At 39.6% G+C, this 22,558-nt stretch overlaps 1 protein-coding gene across 2 annotated transcripts in view; it reads right to left on the bottom strand.

Moving 5' to 3' along the window:
- PKNOX2 (PBX/knotted 1 homeobox 2) overlaps positions 1-22,558 on the bottom strand; it is a 275,457-nt gene that overhangs the window by 34,745 nt on the left and 218,154 nt on the right. For both annotated transcript variants that reach the window (XM_063311480.1, XM_063311478.1), the window contains one exon: positions 13,887-14,075. In XM_063311480.1, coding sequence (XP_063167550.1) covers positions 13,887-14,075 — 189 coding nt within the window. The remainder of the gene's footprint in view (positions 1-13,886; positions 14,076-22,558) is intronic.

Raw genomic sequence — 22,558 nt, 5'->3', positions numbered from 1 at the left:
AAGCTGAGAAAAATCAAGCCAAAGTCAGCTAAGAAGCTAAATTGCCACATGTTGCTATTAGAAAGTTAATGAAGAGTGGCTACTAATATGGACATACAATGCATAAACTCAGGTGAGTTCTTAAGGCAATTTCAGCCAGCTCTCCCCCACCCCTATTATGTACATTTGCTTTGAGAGTCTTCACAGATAGAGCATACTTTGTACATGATCCATACTGTAGGCTTCCAACAGCTCAGAAACTATTGTGCATAGCATCATACAATAAGAAAGTTAGAAGCATCTTAGGAAATAATTTGTTGCAATATTGTAAGATGCAAGATTATTAGATGAACTAGAGAGCTAGTAGGGTGTTTCATTAATGACAGGTAGAACCAAGTTCTATCACACACGTTCTTTTGGGAGACTCAGGAACAATCACTCTCTCTGTGAGTCATTGCACATCATTGTTGTTGTGGACATAACATTGGAACAGAGACCGCAGTGCGTGCCTTCTTGAGTTCCTGGAGGAAGCTCAGGGATGTAAATCTGATGATAATACTTTTAATATGAATACAATACATTGATGAAACTTCTGATTACAGTAGGGTTTCTTTCTCAGCTTTCCCACTTTCATTTGAAAACTGGAATAGAAGGCATGGAACTGGTTGAAATGGAAACTCTATTCAAGGTTTCAAATGAACACATAATAGTCAGAAGTTGGAATGCCACACACATTTCTGCTTTATATTCTCCACACTAGGGTGGATAACATATTGTTCCAAGGAGCCCCTGGAAGTTATTTTGACAATTGTTGAACATGTTGAGACAGGAAACACATGAAAAAGGTGGTGTAACCAATACATAAACTGGTAATCATTTTTTAAAAAAGAAACACCCCCTCCCCCAAAAAACCTGAACATTATGTGTGGGACTTACATATGTGGAATCCAGTCATAGCTGTCTGCAACGATAGGAGGGGGAAAGTGACATTGTGTGCTTTGTGATGTCATCATGCAAATGTCACAAACTGCACACTTGCACTGTTTGCTGCAAATTGTAAGTAATTTGCATATTTGCACAATGACATCATGATGCATGAAGCATTATTTTGATGTCATAGTGGTTTCTACTGCTTATGGACACAGCCATGCCCACTTTGTAGTATCATCCTTACCACTGTGGCACTCACCTATCCCCCAAATTAATAAATGTGCCTCTGGTTACCCAAAGCTTGCCCATCACTGCTCTGCACATTGCAACAGCATGTATAAAAGAATTCCTGCCTGAGCATAGAAGTTAAGGGCAAAATAGGATGGGGCGAACATGCCTGAATACATGAAATAGCCCAGGAAATTCAGAAACAGCCCCGAAAATTTAAAGGCATTCTGCAAAATAAGCCAATTAGTATTTGTATTGAACAAGTGCTACGTGGTTGATTCTGCACACAGAATTTGAGAGCATGGATTTGGGATTTCTTGGGACTGTGTAAAATCCATCCCATTCCCATATTGACTATAGCAGATTTCTTTGAAAATGAAACGTGTGTTTGTGAGTATGTACTTCCAAACATCTCTTACCGGAAAGTGTTTTTTAAATGAAGGTGGATCTGTTTGAGAATTTGAGAAATGCACCACGAGAATTGGTGAAGGGCAATCTCCAACAGACAGAGAAGTTCCAATTCAGATGTTACTCAGATCAGCTTACAATGGAATTTACAAAGGTCAAATTCCTCACCTATGCCTTGTGCAGAATTTGGATACTTTTCGCTTGTTTATTTTTAGAGCAGGAAGAAATCTGGCTGTAAGAAAGAGATACAGCCAGCATAAGGTCCCCTGCTGTAGAGTAATGATAAAAGCACCGGTGTGTGAATAGTACATATAGCATTGCGCCATGCATGGGGCTCCAATTAAGCCCCTGTATTAGCTGAGACCATGCAGGCAGGTTCCTCATAGCATTACGCCAGGCTATGGTTACAGCGCCTTCGACATCACGCTTAATCCAGCCCTGAGCTTTAGACAAAATGCCTATTTATACTACAATGAAAACTAATATTGTTTTAAAAGCCCTACCAAGTCTATCTCAGTTGGAATGAGAGCATAAAATATTATGGAAATATGAAGCTATCGCAAGTCAGTTCCAAATATAAATACAAAATATTTATAGAATGCTCTTTGCAGCCCTAGGATTATTGTCCACATTTCCATAAAAGTCTTGAGATTTCTAACTCTGCTAAAATGCTTGGATTCCTCCCATGATAATTGATAGCACAGTGAAAAACAATAAGCCACTTTTGGCCAGGCTCATATATTGTGCTACAGCTGGTTTCCTAAACTGTGGTTTGTGGAATAAGTTATCCAGATATGCACAGCCAAAGCAAAAGGCCCTCTTTGCTGCCTGGTGCCATCATTATGCTTTGTATAATTCTGTTGATTATAGTTCCCTTGATCTCCCTCCAGGATTAATGGAAAAACCTAAGCCTCTTGTAAGGCAGAGGAAGGGAGCAGAAATCATGACAGTAGTATATAGTACAGATGAAGATTAATTTTAGGTGGTGTCCCTTGGAGCGGGCTAAGGGGAAAAAAATATGGAAGAGTTGGATAGGCAGAGAAGTCCCACCAAGAACAAAGATTGTTTGATGTATATAAGTGTTTTTGCATTGCCCACTGACAAATAGAAAGATCAACACCCTATGCTTGCAGGATAAATGCAGGAAAATGATTTGCGTGTGTAGATAGAAAAGAAATGACTTGAGTCATATTTTGGATGAAAATCAAAGCTCTGATCTAGCTGAACTGAATGTGATCTGTTAAGATCTTCCAGCTTTTTGCTTGGGTAGGGCTCTTGCACATTTGAAAATTATACCGCAGACAGTATGGGAAATTTTGATTCAGTAGGGTAGATTAACCATTCAGGAAAATGTCCTTCTGCCTTTCTTTTCTTGTACCTCTTAAAAGCAGAGGAGCTCTGCCAGGAAAACGAGAAAGAAAATGCTGGCAAGTTTGTTTAAATCCCAGTATCTCTACTTAGGGAAAATAAGCCACCCTCCGCCTCTTTGCAATGAAGTCTGGAGAACACAGGTAATTCCTCTGCATCCCATCATAGCCCAAAGGCATTGCCAAGGACTGCTATGAACTCTCTCCCGCTCTCTGTCCCCTACTCTGACCCATATTCATGATCTCAGCCTGAAAGTCAAGGATGAACGAATGCACTCCGACAGCAATGTGTCAGCCTGACATTCCAGAAAGATCAATGTTTCTGGACTCTCCCAACATGCGCAGGGATTCTGCAGCATGAGGAAATAGCACTCAACAAGTTTTCCCTGTCTTACATTACAATGATGGAATGCCAGCCCATGCTACAAAGTTGGGATTGGGAGGAAGACATTTGGATCCATGGCCATCTGTCCTATAGAATTCAGAAGACTGATTCATTCTCCAGGAGGTGTAGAAATGGGGACTTTGGGGAGGAGGTGGGGAGGCAGGGCTCACATGCATCAGATTTCTGGAGTGGAAGTGAGTCAAACGGCCGCCTAGCATAGTCCTGTGGCAGATCTTGTGGTGTGCATGGAAAACTCCCCGCTTTAATCCAAGGTGTCTCCAAGTAGGGTTGGAGGAGACTCCTGACCTTCATTCTTAAAAATCTGTTGCTAGTCAGTGTAGTAAATACTGAGTTGGAAAAGCCAAAGTTTTTCTTCATCTGTGGGAGCTTCCTGTCTGTCACCCGGTCAACGTGATCACCTATGCAGACGGATGAGTTCTACAGGAAAAGGGCAGAGTGCATATTGTGCAGACGGAATGTTTCTGATTCAATTCCTGCCTTCCATGGGTAAAAAGGATAAGGTAACAGGATCAGACAGCCAATGGACTGATTAAATTTGAGGTGGGTAACTCAGGGCTTCCAAACCTCTCCCATTAAAACCTCCCTTAAAACCTCCCCCTACAATATGCAGGAAAGGAGAACCAGTTTAGGGTAGTGGTTAAGGCACCAGGCTAGAAACTGGGAAACCGTAAGTTCTAGTAAGTTCTCCCACAAAGCCAGCTAGGTGACCTTGGGCCAGTCACTCTCTCCCAGACTTAGGAAGAAGAAGGCAGTGGCAAAGCACTTTAGAAAAACCTTGCCAAGAAAACTGCAGAGACTAGTCCAGGCAGTTGCCAGGAGCCATCATTGACTCAGAGGCATCCCCCCCCCGAAAGAGATAAGCAGGAGAGGTCCTTCTGAAGGTATACCCCCACCATCATTTTGTCATGGGGGAGAGGACCTTCTCTACACTTCCCCAGGAGCTACATTTTGTAATTTACTCTGAGAGAAACAAAAGATGCATCTCTTTCCCTTAGCCTTTTCCTGTTCAATGATGGTTAACTTTAATTTGCGTTTTAAACTTTTATATTCTGTTTTTGCTGAACAGAGTCCATGCCTGAACAGAACAGTGGGGTACAAATGAAATAAATAAATGTAAACAAAAGGATTAGCAACATCTGCCTCCCGCCTCCCCACAAGATTACAATGTTGAATTTCTTTGGCAAATCACAGCACACTTCCTGCCAATTCTCACTGGAGAATACCAAACCACAAAGAAAAACTTCTGTATTAAACCTTGGATGGGCTTCGTACATCTAGAAATGCATCTTAGAAACAAAAATAGTAAAACAAACCAGAACCTGAAGAAATGAAAAAAAAGTGCTCTAAATCCTGTCTTGTCTAGTGACAATGTATTTCATTGCCTTGCTCTCTGCAGCTGCTCAGTGTGAAAGCTGACAGAAAAAACGTGGTTGGAAGTGGCCCAAAATATCACCTAGCCTACTATGTTGATGAGGGATGCAATTTCCCCATAGCGGAACACACATAGATATAAAATGGTTGTCTGCACTGGATTAAATCGCATGAATCCTGCTTCAAACCCCTAATTTTTTTGTCCTGAATTACTGGGTTGCTCTGGCTGGGCCTGCATTCTTCAAATGTCATGCCAAAAATATGCTCCAGTCTTAGTTCTTGAGTTACGTGGAACGTGATGTCTCCCACCAGCCTTCCAGCACATCACCTCGGCAGAAGCCAACAACATCAAACTAATTTTACCCAAAGCTTATGCCCATCCCCCAACAGTTTGCGCCATGTGCCATCCAAGCAGCCGCACGAGAGAAAGAAAGTGCAGTTAGTCATTCCCTCAGCAGAAGACAAATTCCTTCTCCAAATGTCAGGGAAGGGGAAGGAGAGCCATTCTGTGCCTCTCCAAGGGGCTGATTATTTTCCAAAGACTTGTGTTAATTTTCTGATACGATCCTCGCATCTTTGTGAAGCGCTAAATCCTCATTACTTTTCCTGACCGATGCATTCTAATTAGATCAACATTTAAAAAAAAAAATCACAATAGCCACAGGACAGCTTTCCATCTCATTAACTCCTCACATATTATTTTCATGAAAATTACTGATAAAAATGTGCATCTGCATTTGCTGGGACTCAGAGCTTCGTCAGTTCATATCTAACATCTCTCTCATCGCCCTGGATGCGAGGCGTTGCCATGGCGACTTGCAATAATAGAAACCAATAAATTACAAACGAGATGCTCGTTGAGCAATTATTGTTCTCCTTTATGCAAGTTTCTTGCTAATTTTGATCATAAGGGAAACTACAATAAAGCAGTAAAGGAATATTAAGTCCATTTCTAGAGAATATTTGAAAACACAATAGGCTCTCTGTGTGTACATGTTGCTTGCTTTCTTCCTTTCTTTTTCAAGATCAACAATTAAATGCTTTAGATAGTTCAGTAAAATCTAAACAGGAACCAAACTTTTCCAATCTCACACTACACCCTGTTCTCCCAACAGAAACTCTGTGTTTGAATATCATAGCCTTTGCACTGCAGCGCAGAGGAAGATGGATTTTAACTCAACATTTAGGGATCCCTCCACTCAGCTGGCTTGAAAAACTGCACCTGGCATCTTTGAAATATTATTCTACTGACAGACAGAAATCATAGTCTAGTTATAGATAGTAGATGGCTTTCACAAAAGAGGTTGATCCATCGACGGGCAGCGCAATCCTACAAGTGCTTGTTCAAAATTTCCGTCTTTTAAACTTATCTCCAGGGCATGGATCTCTTCCGCTCACAGTACTCCATTCATTCTTGGAATAGTCTGGAGGGGAAGACTGTCTGCTTTAGTGTTTGAGCTAGGCCTCCAGCTATGCTCAGCCTCTATATTTGTAAATAAACCTAAGCATGCCAATAGGTCCTTCCAAAGAAAAAGCAGTTGTAACCCTTGAATTCTCAGCCTTTGGGGAAATGGGGTGCTTGTAACCATGCTTTTTTTTTTTTTTTTTGCAAAGAATTAAAATAACAGATCTTTTGCTTCTGCACGTCAATTGTTTTGTGGAGTGGGCAAAAAAGCAGGTAAAATCAGCAGACAACTAACTTGGATGGTTTAGGCTTGGAATGAGGCATTCACTGTGCAGCTGATATTTGATTCCCCCCACAGCTGTTTGTTTGTCAATGCTATTGAAATGGCACAGTAAATTGGAGAAAAAAACACCACTTGCTTCTTGGACAAAGGGTGAAAACAGCTAGCCCTGGGGTTGGGCTATCTGTGTTCCAGTCCATTGCAAAGGATGAGAGAGAATTTGGTTCTGAATATACAGCAGAGATTTTTGGTTTGGAACTGGTATTTATAAATAGTATTGTTTAAATGGATTATTAAGAGAAAAAGGGCAAATAGTTATTTTACTGTTGTTTGATATTGTTCACTTGTTCAGTAGCCTCTGACTCTCTGTGATCTGATGGGCAACAGGATTGTCTGTGAGTAGCTCTTTTTTGGGTTCCTACAACTGTGTAATCAGTAGTAATATCTGGCCACCTTGTCTTCTATTGGCTTTTTTTCAATTGCCTTCCATTTTTCCACACATCAGGGTCATCTCCAATGACTCATGCCTTCACATTATGGGTCCAAAATATTTAGGTTTTTTATTTAAAATCTGTTCAATCGTGTCTGATTCTCAGAGACTGCCTGGACCAGTCCCTGCTGTCTTCTTGGCAAGGTTTTTCAGAAGTGGTTTACCATTGCCTCCTTTCTAGGGCTGAGAGAGAAGGACTGGCCCAAGGTCACCCAGCTGGCTTTGTGCCTAAGGTGGGACTAGAACTCACAGTCTCCCAGTTTCTAGTCTGATGCCTGAACCACTACGCCAAACTGGCTGTATTTAGGCTTTAGCCTCATCATTAGTACTTCCATGAGCACTCTGGTTTTCCTTTACTGAGGTTGGATCTTCCTACAGTCCAATGTATTATCAGCAATTTCTTCCAGGATCACAATTTGAAGGCACCATTTTTTCCTCACTCAGCTGTTCTGATGCTCCAGCTTTCACAACCACATGTTCTAACTGGACAATGCATAGCCTTGACAATATGTACCTTTGTTGTCAGTATGACATCTCTGCACTTTAATATTTCGCCCAGGTTTGTCAGAGCCATTTTCCCAAGTAGCAGACTGACTTTTCTTTATTTTAAAATGATGGTCACCATCCCTGTCGATTTTTCAGTCCTGGAAAATAAAGCCTGTTATTACTTCAGCTTCTTCTCTGCCTGTTTGCATTGAGTTGGCCTTGCCAGTTGACATTTTAAAACTTAATGTTATTAATATTATAATATTAATATATTATATTTCCACTATTTTTTTGAAATTTCAGTATTTATAATGACCAGCTTTTGCACTCTTTCACCTTTAACAATAGATTCTTTAAGTCTTTCTGACTTCCAGCCATCAAAGTGGTATCAGCTTAGCTGAGGCTATTAATGTTTCTCCGAGCAATTTTCATTCCAATTAATCCTGGTCCACTCCTTTCCCAATTTTGAACCATTTAGTTGCTCCATATTCTGTTCTGTTTTTTCTTGGTCCTCATATAAATTCTTTAGCATGCTGAGGTAGCCCAGTACATCCATGCTTTTAAGGGCTATCCGCAAGTTGTGTGGTCTACACAATCAAAACCCTTTCTATAATCAATAAAGCAAAAAACAGATTTTTTTCCCCCCATTATCCTCCAGATGTTAGCAATGTGATTTCAGGTGGCTCTGTCTCTTCCTAATACAGCCTGTACAGCTCTTGTTCCACGCATTGTTGAATCTGGATGCAAAATCTGAATTGTTATCTTATAACAAGTGAGATAAGCGGGTTGTTTGATGGGTAGAGCATTCTCTTCTGGTAATAGAACATATATTGGATTCTGGATGAAACGGATTATCTAGACCCCTTTCAGTCAGGTTTCAGGCCCGGTTATGGGACGGAAACGGCATTGGTTGCACTTATGGATGACCTCTGGCGGGAGCGAGATGGAGGCAGTGCATCCATCTTGCTCTTCTTGACCTCTCAGCAGCTTTCGATACCATCGACCATGGTATCCTTCTGGACCGACTTAGGGAGTTGGGGGTGGGTGGCATAGTTCTGCGCTGGTTCACCTCCTTCCTCCAGGGTCAGTCCCAGTCAGTGTTGATAGGGAACGAGAGATCCAGCCCGCGGCCCCTCCTTTGTGGGGTGCCGCAGGGTTTGGTACTCTCTCCGCTCCTTTTTAACATCTACATGAACCCACTGGGCGAGATCATCTGTCACTACGGGGTGAGGTATCATCAATATGCAGATGATACCCAATTATACATCTCCATCCTGGGTGAAGTAAGTGATGCTGTGGCCACCCTTTTCAAATGCCTGGGGGCTGTGGGGGCCTGGATGGGGGACAACAGATTGTGGCTGAACCTGGGGAAGATGGAGTGGCTGTGGATTAATGGCTCCTCGATTTCTGGGAAATTGTCATCTTTAGTTCTGAATGGGGTTGCACTGCCCCAGACAGACCCAGTGTGTAACTTGGGGGTCCTTCTGGACTCACGGCTCCTGCTCGAAGAGCAGGTGGCAGCCGTGACTAGGAGGGCCTTTGTGCAACTTCGTGTTGTGCATCAGTTACGCCCTTTCCTGGAGTGAGAGTCCCTTCGAACGGTCACTCATGCCCTGGTTATCTCCCATATAGACTACTGCAATGTGCTCTACATGGGGCTATCCTTGAAGAGTATCCGGAAGCTACAGCTGGTGCAAAACGCAGCTGTGCGGGCGATCTTGGGTCTCCCAAGATCAACACATGTCACTTCTTTGCTCCGCGAGCTGCATTGGTTGCCAGTATGCTTCCAGGTCCAATTCAAGGTGTTGGCTATCACCTTTAAAGCCCTGCATGGCACGGGTCCAGGTTACCTAAGGGACCATCTCCTCCCCATCACATCAGCCCGTCCCACCCAGTCATGTAGAGAGGGCATGCTACAGACCCCGTCTGCAAGAGAATTCCATCTGGCGGGGTCCAGGAGGCGGGCCTTCTCTGCAATAGCACCCACCCTTTGGAATATCCTTCCCCTGGAAGTGAGATTAGCTCCCTCCCTCCTGGACTTTAGGAAACAGCTAAAGACCTGGTTTTGTAATTATGCCTGGGGCGGGAGGGAGAGTAGCCATTTCTGGGGATGGTTAGTTCCTTAGAAGGACCCAGCTCTGCCTGCAAATCATAAAGAACTTTTAACCATCAAGGTTTTTATAATATTTATTGTATCTGTATTATAGGGTTTTATAGTTTTATATTTTTATCTATCTTTTATTGTAACTGCCCAGAGTCCCTTTTGGGAGATGGGCAGTGATAAATTTGATTAATAAATAAATAAATAAATTTACCTTTTCCAATCCCTTGGCCTGGTGCTGTGTATTTCATACTTGCTTACAAACTGCCAGTAGCACTTTCACTCCATCATCATGCAAGGTTTTAAAGAGTCGTGCTGGTATCTCAGCAACTCTTGCAGCTTTGTTGTTAGCAGCATTTTCAAGGGCCCATTTAACTTTACTTCCCCCAGCGTCTGGGTATAGTTTAATGACTACATCTTCATAAATGGAGACCTTTTTGTACATTTGTATATTTGAGCCATCTCTTCTTTATATTTTCTTTTTCTGACAGACCTTTGCCTTCTTTGTCTATTTTTATGCCCATCTTTGCATTTAAGTTTCCCATGATTTTTGTAAATTTTCTTAAATAAATTTCTTGACCTCCCTTTTCTGTTATTATCCTTGATTTCTCTGCACTGATTATTTAGTACAATTCCTTGTCTCTTCTTGATCTTCTCTAGAACTCAGGATTTAATTGGGCACATTTTTCTCTCCCTGTGCGGCCCTTCTTTCCTGTGTTTTTCCAGCTATTTTCAACCTATCAGGAGTATTTTGCATTCTTTTGCTTATTTTAATTTTGGATATCTTTGTTTGCCTTGTCTTTAATGATGTCACAAATTTCAGTTCAGAGTTGTTCAGGCACACTCTCCATTCTAATCCATTAATTCTATGTTTTACCATCATTGCATAATCCTATGAAATATTACTGAAGACATACCTTGTTGGTTTGATTATTTGATTTGTTTTCTTTAGTTTAATTTGTAATTTTGCAAGAAGGAGCTTGTGATTTGAGCTGCAGCCAGCACTCATGCTTGGCTTTGCTGACAGAATAGAGCATCTCCATCTTTCTTTGCAGAATATACAGTCAATTTGATTTTGGTGATGGTCCATCTAGTGATGTCTTTTAGGTTGTTGAAATAAGGTATTTGTTATAAACATTGTGTTTTCTTGGCAGAACTTTCTCTCCTCCTTCATTCTGTATAACGAGGCCATATTTTCCTATTATACTAGATGCTAATTTATTTTCAGCTTTAACATTCCAGTTTCTTATACTTATTTTGACATTTTTTGGATGTTGTATCAACAAGGTGTTGGAAGCCCCATAGAACTGTTGAAGTTCTGTTTCCTCTGTATCTGTGGTTGGAACATAGACTTGGATCATCATAATATTTGTTGGCTTGGCTTTTGACTCAAATTGAGATAATTCTATTGGATACTTTCTGAACTGAGAGGCTTATCTTCTAGTAACATATTGACATTGTTGTAAATCTCCATTTGGTTTTCTTGACAGCAGATTACTCATGCCTAAAAAGGATGTTAGTCTTTCCAAGTGTTTCTCTCTCTCTCTCTCTCCCCCCCCCCTCTCTTTCTAGGGAATGGAAGACATAAGAAAAGTCTATTTGTTTTCTGTGAACTTACATTTTTATGTTTCTTCTTAGTAAAGGGTAATTGAGGAACTACTTAGCAAGTTCAATCAGACTTTTTTTTAAAGTTATGCTTGTGCCAAGCTTTATACACTTGATGTTGTAGGAACTTGTCAAGTGTTGGAAAAGAAGTTAAGAGTAAATGAAAGGGTTGGGAATGTTGCAGCTTGATCCCATGTAATACTTTTTTTCCCATGACAGTATATAGTTTCTTATCTAACTTTTAAACAGGTATTTGTGCATATATACACACGTCCTCTCCAGAAACCAAAACCTGAAAGCTTCAAAAAAGCTAGTATCAAATGAGCACAGAATATGAGCATGTACACCAACTGCTGTTGAAATACATATATTTTGGAAATGGGTTTTTTGCAGATTCTACGAGGTTCTACATTAAGCTAAAAATATACTGTCCATATGGAGCATGACCAGACATTTGTCTTGTGTTTTTCTCTCTAGCAAAATGCATACATACATAGTTATGTTTGTTGGGGATTCTGAGAACTGTAGGCCTCACATCTCTGAAGGTAAAGGGTCAGCTAAGTTCTCTCTTCTCCAAAACAGAACAGAAAGAGAGAGGGATTTTGACCCCAACCCAAACACCTATTTTAAATGAGATAATGCACTTTAGCTCATAAACTGCATTGGAAACATTCCACTGAGTTTCAAACAGTGTTTCCCATGTGATGGCACAAGGAGTCTGCTGTTTAAAGAAATATCAGGCCTGCTAATATAAATTTGATATCTTTATCCACTTCCCTGGAAGTAAGTCCCACTGAACTTGGTAGAACTTACTTCTGTGTGAAGGAAAGGGGATGCTGCCAAACCACCTGCAAATAGCATTGCAATGACTTTTCTCAAATATATAACTTTAGTATGTCCAGCTGCAAATCGCATTATACTCATTCCAGGCTTGACCTATTTGCACTCAAATAATGATCATCCTTTGCATATTCTAGTATGGGAGAGGTTAAATTCTTAGAGAAAAGAGCCCAGGTATTCTTTTTCTTTATAGCAATGATAGTGCTTAATATCCAATAGATCTCCTCTTTAGGAATATAAATAGGGACAAGTAAGTGTATTTTTATCAGATCATTCAAATTAAACAATTGCAATCCTGGAAACTATGATATGAATTAAAAAAAGAGCTGTTCCTCAGATTACATGCCTCAGTAGCCATATTTGTAAGCAACACATTTATGAACAAGACGACATTCTCAGGCATGATTTGTCAGAGTATCCTCAGAGTAAATAGGAACTAGATACAGAAAGCTATATTTTGAGCTGTGAAGGTCTCCAAAAATAAACTACCAAGCTTATAATAAATGTTTGTGGTAGGACCTTAGCTCAAATCACATGTTTTTAAGGCAAAAAACCTACAAGTTCCTTATCCGCCGAAGAGGAATTGATCATGTAGCAAATGGTGACAACCAAAGATACTGGAGAAGCTCTGAGAACCAGAGCAGACAGTACTTGACTAGACGATAACCAACATAACACTACAAAGCAGTTTCTTGGGTTTTCAAATTCAAAATGTTATGTTGCTAGTAAGCCCTCTTTGAAAGAATTCTTGGTGCAAATGAAACCAATGCTGGGTGTATGGAGTGTTTCTTTTGAAAGGGAATAAAAAAACATACATATCCTATTATGAGCCATCATGATAAATAGAAGTTGGGAAAAATCAAAATGTGGATTTATATTCTTAGAAATAATCCCTGGAACTTCATGGAACTAAAATGGCATGTCAAGTAGAAGAATACTTTGTGCAATAAGGCTGTTCAGGAGCTAAGTTTGTAACTTTTATGGGATATACTTAAGGTCATCCCTAGGTGCATCTTGAGATGCTCCCAGGCTTTTATTTATACATATGGAAAGTTCTCCTAGAAGATGATTGGATGACGTTTTCCAGCCTGGTGATGAGATTGAGGACTTGGCAGAATTTCTTGTGAAGAGGCAACAGGGCTTCAGCTCTCCTTTCCATAACTACTGTACCAGAAATATTTACACTCATGGCAGACGGTTGAGCCATTTGTTCCATCTGCACCTTCTTTCTCAGCTTATAACCCACAGAATTCACAGCCAACCCCAGCACATCCAGATGTTACCACGTTGGGAAAGCCCGTTCTATGATGACTGTCACTGCTATTTGGAGTTTTCAAAGAAAGCTCTTTTCCAGCCTATTTGCTAGGATTTAATTGGTCACATGCTCTATCCTAAGCTATGGCCTTTTCACAATCCCTTCATAAGGGTTTTCATAAATCAGAGTTATTTGGAGTAGGGTTTGATAAACTTTGATGGAGAGCCAGCATGGTGTAGCGGTTAAGGTACTAGACTAGAGCTGGAAGATCTAGGTCTAGTCTTTCTTTAGGCACAGAAGCCAGATGTGTGACCTTGGGCTGGTTACTCTCTCTGACCCCCCAGGATTAGGTTCTGCAACAAGCAGGTTGAAAAGCAACCCCTCTGTTGCATCATGCATTGACAACTCCACTGTGTCAGCTAAGCAAGCACAGTGTAAACAAAGCAGAGTTTGCAACTAAGCAGGACAAAATGCTAGGGGAAAAAAATATAGGCTTGGTGCACATTCTGAAATACATGAACAGTGAACATATTTCTGAAGAGCAGAACTGTCCATGCTTCTTGGTCACATTTTGCCAACCTACAGTTGCTGTTTTTGTTTTGACCTGCCATCAGAATTCAAGATAGGAGGCATTTTCAGATTGGGAGTACACTGTGTGAAATATCATTCTGCTTCAAAAATATCTAGCCATTTACAAAGGGGCACATGAGGTGTTGAACATTTTCCAGCTATTACCTGTGTGTGTAGGTTAATGGAGGACTGATTCGGGGAGTAAGGCCCCCCAAGGTCATTCCTGAGAAGGTTGTCGCTGTGCATCTTAGTTTTGAGGCAGGTGATGTAACGATTACAAAAGTCTTTGCACAATTCATTCACTTTCTCCAACTCCAAGAGATGAATTCGCAGGACCTGAATGGCTTTCACCATCTGCAGACAATTAAAGCAATAGCAGGGTCACTTCACTTATAGAAAACAATGAATGCTTCAACTATTACCTTTGGAAGATAATGCATTCAAATGATCGTAATTAGTTCTGCTATGTCCATTAATTAATAATGTATTTAATCATTTAAAAATGCATGCACTTTCTCATTTTCCCATTTTTATTTTATGTTCAAAAAGAAAAACATTTCTCTTGTATTCTAATCAAGAGAAGTCACAAGTATATGTGCATTAGTCCACACGCACACACACATGTTATCTAGTTAAATGATTAACATGTAAGTCCCTTTATTGAACTATAAGAAACAATGGGAAATTAAACATACCACCTATAATAATGTATTTTGCTAATTGTTCCTGTGATAAAATACTTGCTCAAATATAGTTACACACTGTGTAATTGATGGAAAATGGATATCCCATCTTCATAGCACTGAATTGTTTGCAATCACAACAGAGCACGGCATTCCTAGTTGCTGCTCTCCTGTTGCTTTCCAAATGATCAATACACAATTCAACAGAACATAAGCCACTATAAAAACTGACAAGTCCTCCAGAAAAGAACAGATGAAATAATTTCTGTCCAAAAAGGAGCAACCCTAACACAGAACCACATCGTAGGCTCCAGGATTGCCTTTTGAGCAACACTTGTCTGACAATTACTGTAGCTGAACACGTCAGCTTCTTCCCAAACAGACACAAAAGGGCCCAACAAACACAAAATAATCATTTTTTAAAATTACCTATAATTTTAGATAGGCACAACTATGACATAGATCCTGAAATATTCAAAAACATAAGTACTGATGATATCTTAAGTGCTATCTTAGCAGAATTGTCCGAGTGAAAGAACATATGTTTTTTCATGGTTAGGCAAGTGAAGTGTGACACATGGAGCTGGTCTACCACCTACATAAGAAAAATGGGAGCTTGTTGAGGATAGGGGTACGGCTGTGAGTGGAATCCCCAAAGGATAGAATTAAGTTGCTTTGGGTCTTACTTATGGACCCCTGATTTCTGAAAAGCAGAAATACCATGTCAGAATTGGGCTACTATTCCATGGCCTCTAACGGGTGCTGCTGCTGCTGCCATTAAGAAAGGTGGAATGACCAAATATTCCCTTGGGAAAACTCAGCTTTTCATTCTTGGAGCATTTTGGAACCCAGCCACAGGCATTCTTATGTAAGAGCATCCTGGATTATTCTCAGTGGGTCCTCTGCTTAACAAGACCAGAGAATGAAAATCTGCCTGTAAGCTCTCCCTGGGGAAAATCCTTGGCCTTCATAAAATGTACCCCATAAATGTTAAAAAATTTACACATAAAACATGCCATGCGTGGAACAGAGACCTTCCATTTTATAGCCCCAGCTCCGAATCCTGAATCAGATATAAAATCTGAGCTATTCACCACAGGGCAGTAAATCAGCTTTTTAAAAATATTGTAACAAATGGTCTTTAAATTTCAAAGCAGTTTTTTCAACTTGCTAATTTTAATGGTCCCTTTTACCAGCTATTAGTCGCAGGCTGTTCAGGGGGTGGATGACTATACATATCAACTTGGAGTTTGCTTTTGATTCCACTAAGAAGTAGCAGCAAGATTATTAAGGAAGGTGTTTTCACATCTGGAACAAGGAAGAATATCCATTTTTGTTTTGTGATAATGGAAGATATAAGCAGGAGCAGTTTGAAATAAACTTATCTAGGTTCACATTTTTAAATCAATACAGAAATCGAAACATCATTTGACAATCACAGTTCTGTTTAGCAATGTAATTCATCAATAAAAATGTATATTAATTTGTACCAAAATATGCTTCATACTAGGCAGAATTGCACACAAAATGCACATTTTGTATTAAAATACAAATTTTGGGTGAGATTTTAAAAGGAGAATTTCTCCCATTTGACAAACCAAACTTGACATTTTCACAAAACTAAGCAGCAAAGAGAAATGAAAACGGATGGATTCACCTATCCCAGTGTGAAATAACAGAGGCATTTCTCTCCCTTGCTGCAGTGTGAAAGTTTTCCTAGCTGAATTACAAAAAAGGCAGGGTGGGAAATGGTATAAGTGGAGATAATTATTTTTAGATTATTCAGAACTATAGTATTTTGTGTGCAAAGAGGGAGTAAATTCCTCCAATTGCCCCAGACCCTTGATCCTTGATACAGGAAAGAAGGATTTGGAAACCACACTTCTGTAGGCCCACTTGAAGAATTATTTGTGGAAGCCACATGGTTCCTCAGTTCTTTGATTCTCAATTCTAGGTATTCCAGTGCATAGGGACAAAGGTCTTAACACTTTTATCTGCCTCTGATTCTCTCTCAGCCCACCTAGGCTGTGAATCACTGTTTATGCCACGCACTGCAATCTCTCAGAGGCTACAATCCAGAGCTAGGCATGTCCAGAATAAAAACAGATGGGGACATCCTTTTCTCTCACTCCGTTTCCTCTCCATTCAGCTACTTTTTCAAGATTAAGGATCCAAATGGATTCCTTACCTAGTCTTATGACATTAAGCCAGCAATCACAGACTGTCCACTCCTTAGATATATAGAAACCTACAATTGATTACAGGGTCATGAAATTTCACAGGAGGGATGAACCTTAGTAGATTCCCCAGAATCTCTCCCAAAGATGCACCAACATTATGTGACAGAAAGGGAGGAATGTTAAATATATGGGGATTAATCACATCATGATCCTCGCTTCTTTCTTTATCCTAAGCCCAACTATTTTTTAAGTGCAGCCCCTGGCATGCAACCCAAAGTGGGGTACACCCTTTGCAGAAGACATCTTGCCACCTCCTCTCAATCCTCTTTGCAAAGTAAGTTATAGAATCAGCAAGTCCATCCTGCCTTGCATGTAAATGTGTGCCACAATGTCATAAGGTGCCTCATTTCATTGGAAGGCCACCTCTGTTTGAAGGATGGTTGTGAGTTAAGGGGGACATAATAAATAAGGTATAAGATTGTTCCTAACTACAGGAAGAGCAATCACCCCAGCCAGCCAAATGCAGTTACAGCTTCTTTTCAACAGAGGAGGCCGGAAATGAAGGGAGAAGGGATAAGACAGCAAACACATTCTTCATACACACATATTTTATACTCACAGAATATGGCTAATATAGTACAGTGAAATGAACGTCAAGATGGAGAGTGCCTACTCAGCCATGAAACTGTGGCTATGGACCTAGCAGAGTCACCCTTCTTCTGCATATCCTATCCTGCAAGGCTTTTGCAAGGATGAAATAGGAAAGGAGTAAAAGTCCCAAGTGCCACTCTGAGCCCTTGGAAGGAAGCACAAGATTTTAAAAAAGAAACAAAAAGTAAAGCAATGATAATAGAAGTTCTGCCAGCCCAACAAACGTCTTCCTGAAAGTCAGCATTCAAGGGCAAGGAAAGTTGTGCATGTTTGTGTGTGTGCGTGCGTGCGCATACAGTATACATCTCTCTCTTTCTGTATGTGTGTGTGTGTGTGTGTGTGTGTGTATATATATATATATATATGTATACGTATGTAAAATAAATCTCTCAATTATCTCAGCTCATTTGCTTGGGGTCTCTCATTTTATGTCCCTGCTTCGCTGAGCCGTATATCTGTCCGGATAATGAGTTACAGTCCGATGGAATACGTGTGCGGGGTTGTAAAAAATACAGATGCTGAATTAATTGACTGTGTGGCACTCAGCAGCTGATTGAGTTGATAATGGCGAGATCTGACCTTTTTCTAATTTCTAATTATGTGCATCTCGCCTGTGAGGAATACATGATTCTTATTCTAATGATGGTTAATGTCCCTGGCCTTTTCCTCTCTTTTTTGCTGTCAGCAGTGGTGGACAATTTACATAGGATTAGTAGCATTAAAACCATGTACATACAACAAATAAACTTCGGAAGATAGGGATATTGGGGAGGGAGGATTCATTTGAAGAGTCATTGTTTGCAAGACTTCCAACAGGCACTACCAGCAATGAGCTTAAAAAAAATCCAGGAAGGCAATATGACAGCTAGCAATAATAGTAAAACTATTAATATTAGTAGTAACAGAAGCAGAGTTTAGTGGTGTCTTAAAAAGTGTGTTGTTTTATTGAACAGCAAATAATATTGACCGTAATAATGATGAGAACAACAATGCCAAAGAAAGCATATAAAGAATATAAAAAAAGTAAACATCTGTATGAATTGAAGGTCTACAGCAACCTTCTCAAATCAGGTGCCCTTCCTATATGTTATGATAGAGGACCCTAACAGAAAGATTGTTTTCTCTTGATATAGGGATCCATGAATGAATCCATCTATAATTCTATAATGTTTAGTGTAAGGTTTACATTGACTGGTTGTAGTTCTCTAGAAAATCTGGGGAATCTCCAGATTTTCTAGTTCTGCCTGGAGATGCTGGGGATTGACAATAGGATCTTCTCCATGCAAAGCAAGGGTTTCACTACTGAGCTTTATACATCCATATTCTTACGCTGCTGCTACTTATAATTTCCATGCAGTGTAATTTTTCCTCCATGATAATACTCTGTATTTGGTGGTGCTGTTCTGTTTGTATCTTTTTGATTATTTTATTGATTCACTATGCTTATACTGTGTCTAGGCCTGTAACAAGTTGCTAAACCTTGTGCCTATGACTCCTTTGATGCAACTAACTTACTGTCTTTTTGCAGTGAAGATTTTTGCATCTTCATTTAGCAAAATGGTGGCTCTAAATAAAATAATGAGACATCATTTTGGTTTCTTTTTAAATATGGCCATTACTTTAGAGAAAGTCAAGACACAAGCAATGGCAACGTACCTCTTTCTAAGATCAGATTGAAAAAGGATGCCAAATTAGGAACTTCAGCAAAAATTCTATAAAAGACTATCAATCTCTGCTGTGTCTCTTGGACTTTCTTAGCTGTATTCATGCTCCTATTTATGAAGAGGTCTAATTATTGCAACTAACGTACTGTCTTAATCTTCCCTTATTACAGTTATTTATGTGGATATGACGCTTTGGAGATCTGTAGGTTAAAAATGGGTGTACATGGAATAAGAAAATTAATAAATATGCAGGTAGAAAGTTGTGATTAATAAAATCCTGATGTTTTGGTTTGAGAAAAGTAGTACTGTTCCTATGTTTTATTCTTCCTTTCAGAAGTACAGCACACAAAAAGGCCAAATTTGAGTCCCTGATGAATCTACAGTGAAAAACATTAAATAGTAGATAGGAAATAACATCTATGTATGATCTTGAAAAGCTGCTGCCAACAATTGTAGCTAATACTCAGCTAGTTGAATAAATGTGATGCCTTGGTTCAAGGCAGCATTTTATGATGGATGTATTTTGAAGTAGGGTTACAGTTCAATAAAAAAGCATATCCATTCCATGCAGATGGTTCTAGATTTAATATCTGGTCTCTTTAGGATTGGGGAGGAGGATTGGGGAGGAGGAGGTGTTGGAAAAAAACTGGTGCCTAACACTTTGGACAACTACTTCCAGCTGGGTTCATATGCTATATTAAATTCAGATTTGGTTGAATGTATCGATTTTAGCCATAACAATGTAAGTTAGACAATGGACCATAGCATCAGCAAGGAACTCATGAGTATTATTTGGCTGCTTGAAGCAAAATGCCATTTTGTCACCAGAGGCCACTTCCATTAATGAATTTGAAAGAAAAATGTAACACATTGGTGGTAATGACCAGATTGTTATTTACTGATGCAGAACCAGTTAATCCATACACTGCTAGAATTTCTGACTATAGAATCTGGGATTGGGGCTTATATGCGTTCTTATTTAGGCATCTTGGTGCCTTGGCTAACACTGCTCATCTGAAAGGAACTGGGGATTCTTAAGGGCTGTGTTAGAAGGATATAATGTGTCTTCTGGTTATGGAAGTGTTTCAGCCACAACTACAGTCTGGAGCCAAGGACATCCTCATCTTTATTGCATTTAATTATGTTCCAGCAAAAGAAGTACATCAAGTGAGGTCAAGTGATGGAAAGAGAAGGACTCTGCCAGCCTTATAGGAGAATAGCAGCATCTTATAACACTCTTGAATTCATTGGCACAGCTTTAACTTTTGACACTGAATCCCTTGGATAAATGACACAGGATGCTAACATAAGAACAGTGAACTTTAATATAATCTGTACAAAAATAGCAGAAGGGAGTTGGAATGAACTGCAAAAAAACTCTTGAAACCAAGGAAGAAACCAGGCATTTAACCCACTGTGATCCCCTTCAAATCTTTTCCTGCTAACTCCTTGAGAAGAAATGTTCTTAGGGGAAAAAATCCCAATAAAGATGAAAACAAAAATTAAAATCACAACTACTGCTGCTTTCAAAATTTTTAATATATAACACTTAACTCACCTTTGTCCACAACCCATTAATTCCTCTTTGCAATTCTAATTGGCAAGAAACATTGAGGTTTTTTTTTGTTATTCAGGTGCTTCAGATATAAATATAGTTTTCCAGGAGAGAAACAGCTTTGTCACCAGGAGGTGAAACTGCAACATGTTGATTTCAGCCAAATATTGAAAGAAGATGCCAAAGGCATCTTAGGCTATTTGCAAAGACTAAGTATATATAAAAGTGGCCAACCCAAGAAAGTCAATGTCAGCATTTGGCACCTTCAGGTAGCTGTCAAAGACTCAGTATTTAAAAACCTGTGTAGTCAGCTGTCATTTAAAATTTGGGACAAGTGTCTGGCACAGAGTTATTCTAGATCACTATGAAAAGCTAAAAATGTTACCCTCCATTTGGATGATATTTCTTAGAATCACCTGCTAAGAATGACTGAGACATTTTGGCAAACTGAAATGGTGCTCCCAGGTCCCCATATTAGTGCTGTACTGACATTTTATTCTATGTTCCATTATTACCAACAGTATCTATCTTGTTTACCACACCCCACCATTTTGGAATGAGAGACAGCATGAACAATGATCCTTTGTGACTTGTGCAGTTTATGATCAAACAACTGGAATATGGTGATATCCATGGACCAAAGGGATGGGCAATACATGGCCATCCAGACTGTAGGACTGCTGTTATCATTGGACAGGCTGATTGGTGGAAGACCACATGCTGCCCATCATACCAAAATCATGGTGAAAGTCATCACCACAGAAGGCTTTAAAAACAGATGACAAGACTGTAGAACGATGCCTTAGAATGCCTACAAAATTTGGGACCAAGATCTCAGGGAGACTGTTCCATATAAAGCTACCTGGCCATAGCAATCATCATCATCATCATCATCAGCTCTTCTGGTTACTCCATATCCTGTTGATTTTCACTTGCCAGCAACCAGAAAGAGGGCCTTTTGGTGTGGTGCCCATTGCCTTGAATGCCCTTATAAATAAAGCATGACCTAACTGTGACACAGTTTAGATGTTAGCTGAAAATATTTTTATTCCCTTTGCATATTAGAGCCCTTCATGGTACAGCCAAACTAATTACGGCCATTGCTATGCTATGCTATGCTATGCTATGCTATGCTATGCTATGCTATATTATATTATATTATTTCAAATATCATTGTACTATCTAATAATATTATATTGTGCATGCTTTTTATATTATTTCTTTATTGAATTGAAATAGAAATATGATTTAAAATGCCTGAAGATACATTGCATGAAAAACTATTTATTTTAAATTAAATACGATAAATAACAAAGGTAAGCATGATGGCCACATTCAAAGTTATATATCTAAATACCAGTGGCTTGGATGTAACAGTGGAAAAAGTATGTTACTTCCATAGCTTCCATGCTGAGAATCAGGATGCTGGACAAGATCAGCATTTGCTTTGATCCAACATGGCTTCACCTATAGACCTATAAAAATTCCTTTGAACTAATAGGAGTCAGTATGTGTGTATGTGTATGTGTGTATATATATATTCTTTGATACAGCCTCTTGTATTGGCTAATATAACTAAATATATAGTAGTTGGGTCACTTTGTTTTTTGAGGGCAGGAGATATATAAAAGGATGAAACATAGGAAGTGTATGGACATTTTCTAGGCTAGGCTAGGCTACATTGCAGGGAATGTCATCACTATGTCTCTTATGATACATAGGCACTACAGTGGCCATGCTGGTTGTGAATTCTGGGAGTTGTAGTCCCAGCACACTTCAAGTACATCAGTTGGGGAAACATTGCGCAGCCAGCATTTGGAAAGAAGGATAATCTGAAAAATTTTGAAAGCTATATATCCAATGGTTTGTAAATCCCATATGGTATACTATAAATCTACTTCAGATTTTTTGGCGGGCGGGGTAGATTCCCAATGGAAGCCAGTGTGAGAATTCTGCTGTCAGATCCTAAAGATACAGGAATGAGTCAGAAAGATGGGCTCCTGGTACTCTTGTTAGGCTAATTAGCAGCGTATTCTTATTGCAGGTTCTGAGCTGAAACCATGTTAGAGCAAATCAAAGCAGCACGCTCTATTTGAATAATAAC

Source organism: Candoia aspera, chromosome 9 (genome assembly GCF_035149785.1).
Source record: "Candoia aspera isolate rCanAsp1 chromosome 9, rCanAsp1.hap2, whole genome shotgun sequence".
NCBI lineage: Eukaryota > Metazoa > Chordata > Lepidosauria > Squamata > Boidae > Candoia > Candoia aspera.
The sequence above is the reverse complement of the archived record's forward strand: the minus strand, read 5'-3'. Positions and strand labels throughout refer to the sequence as shown.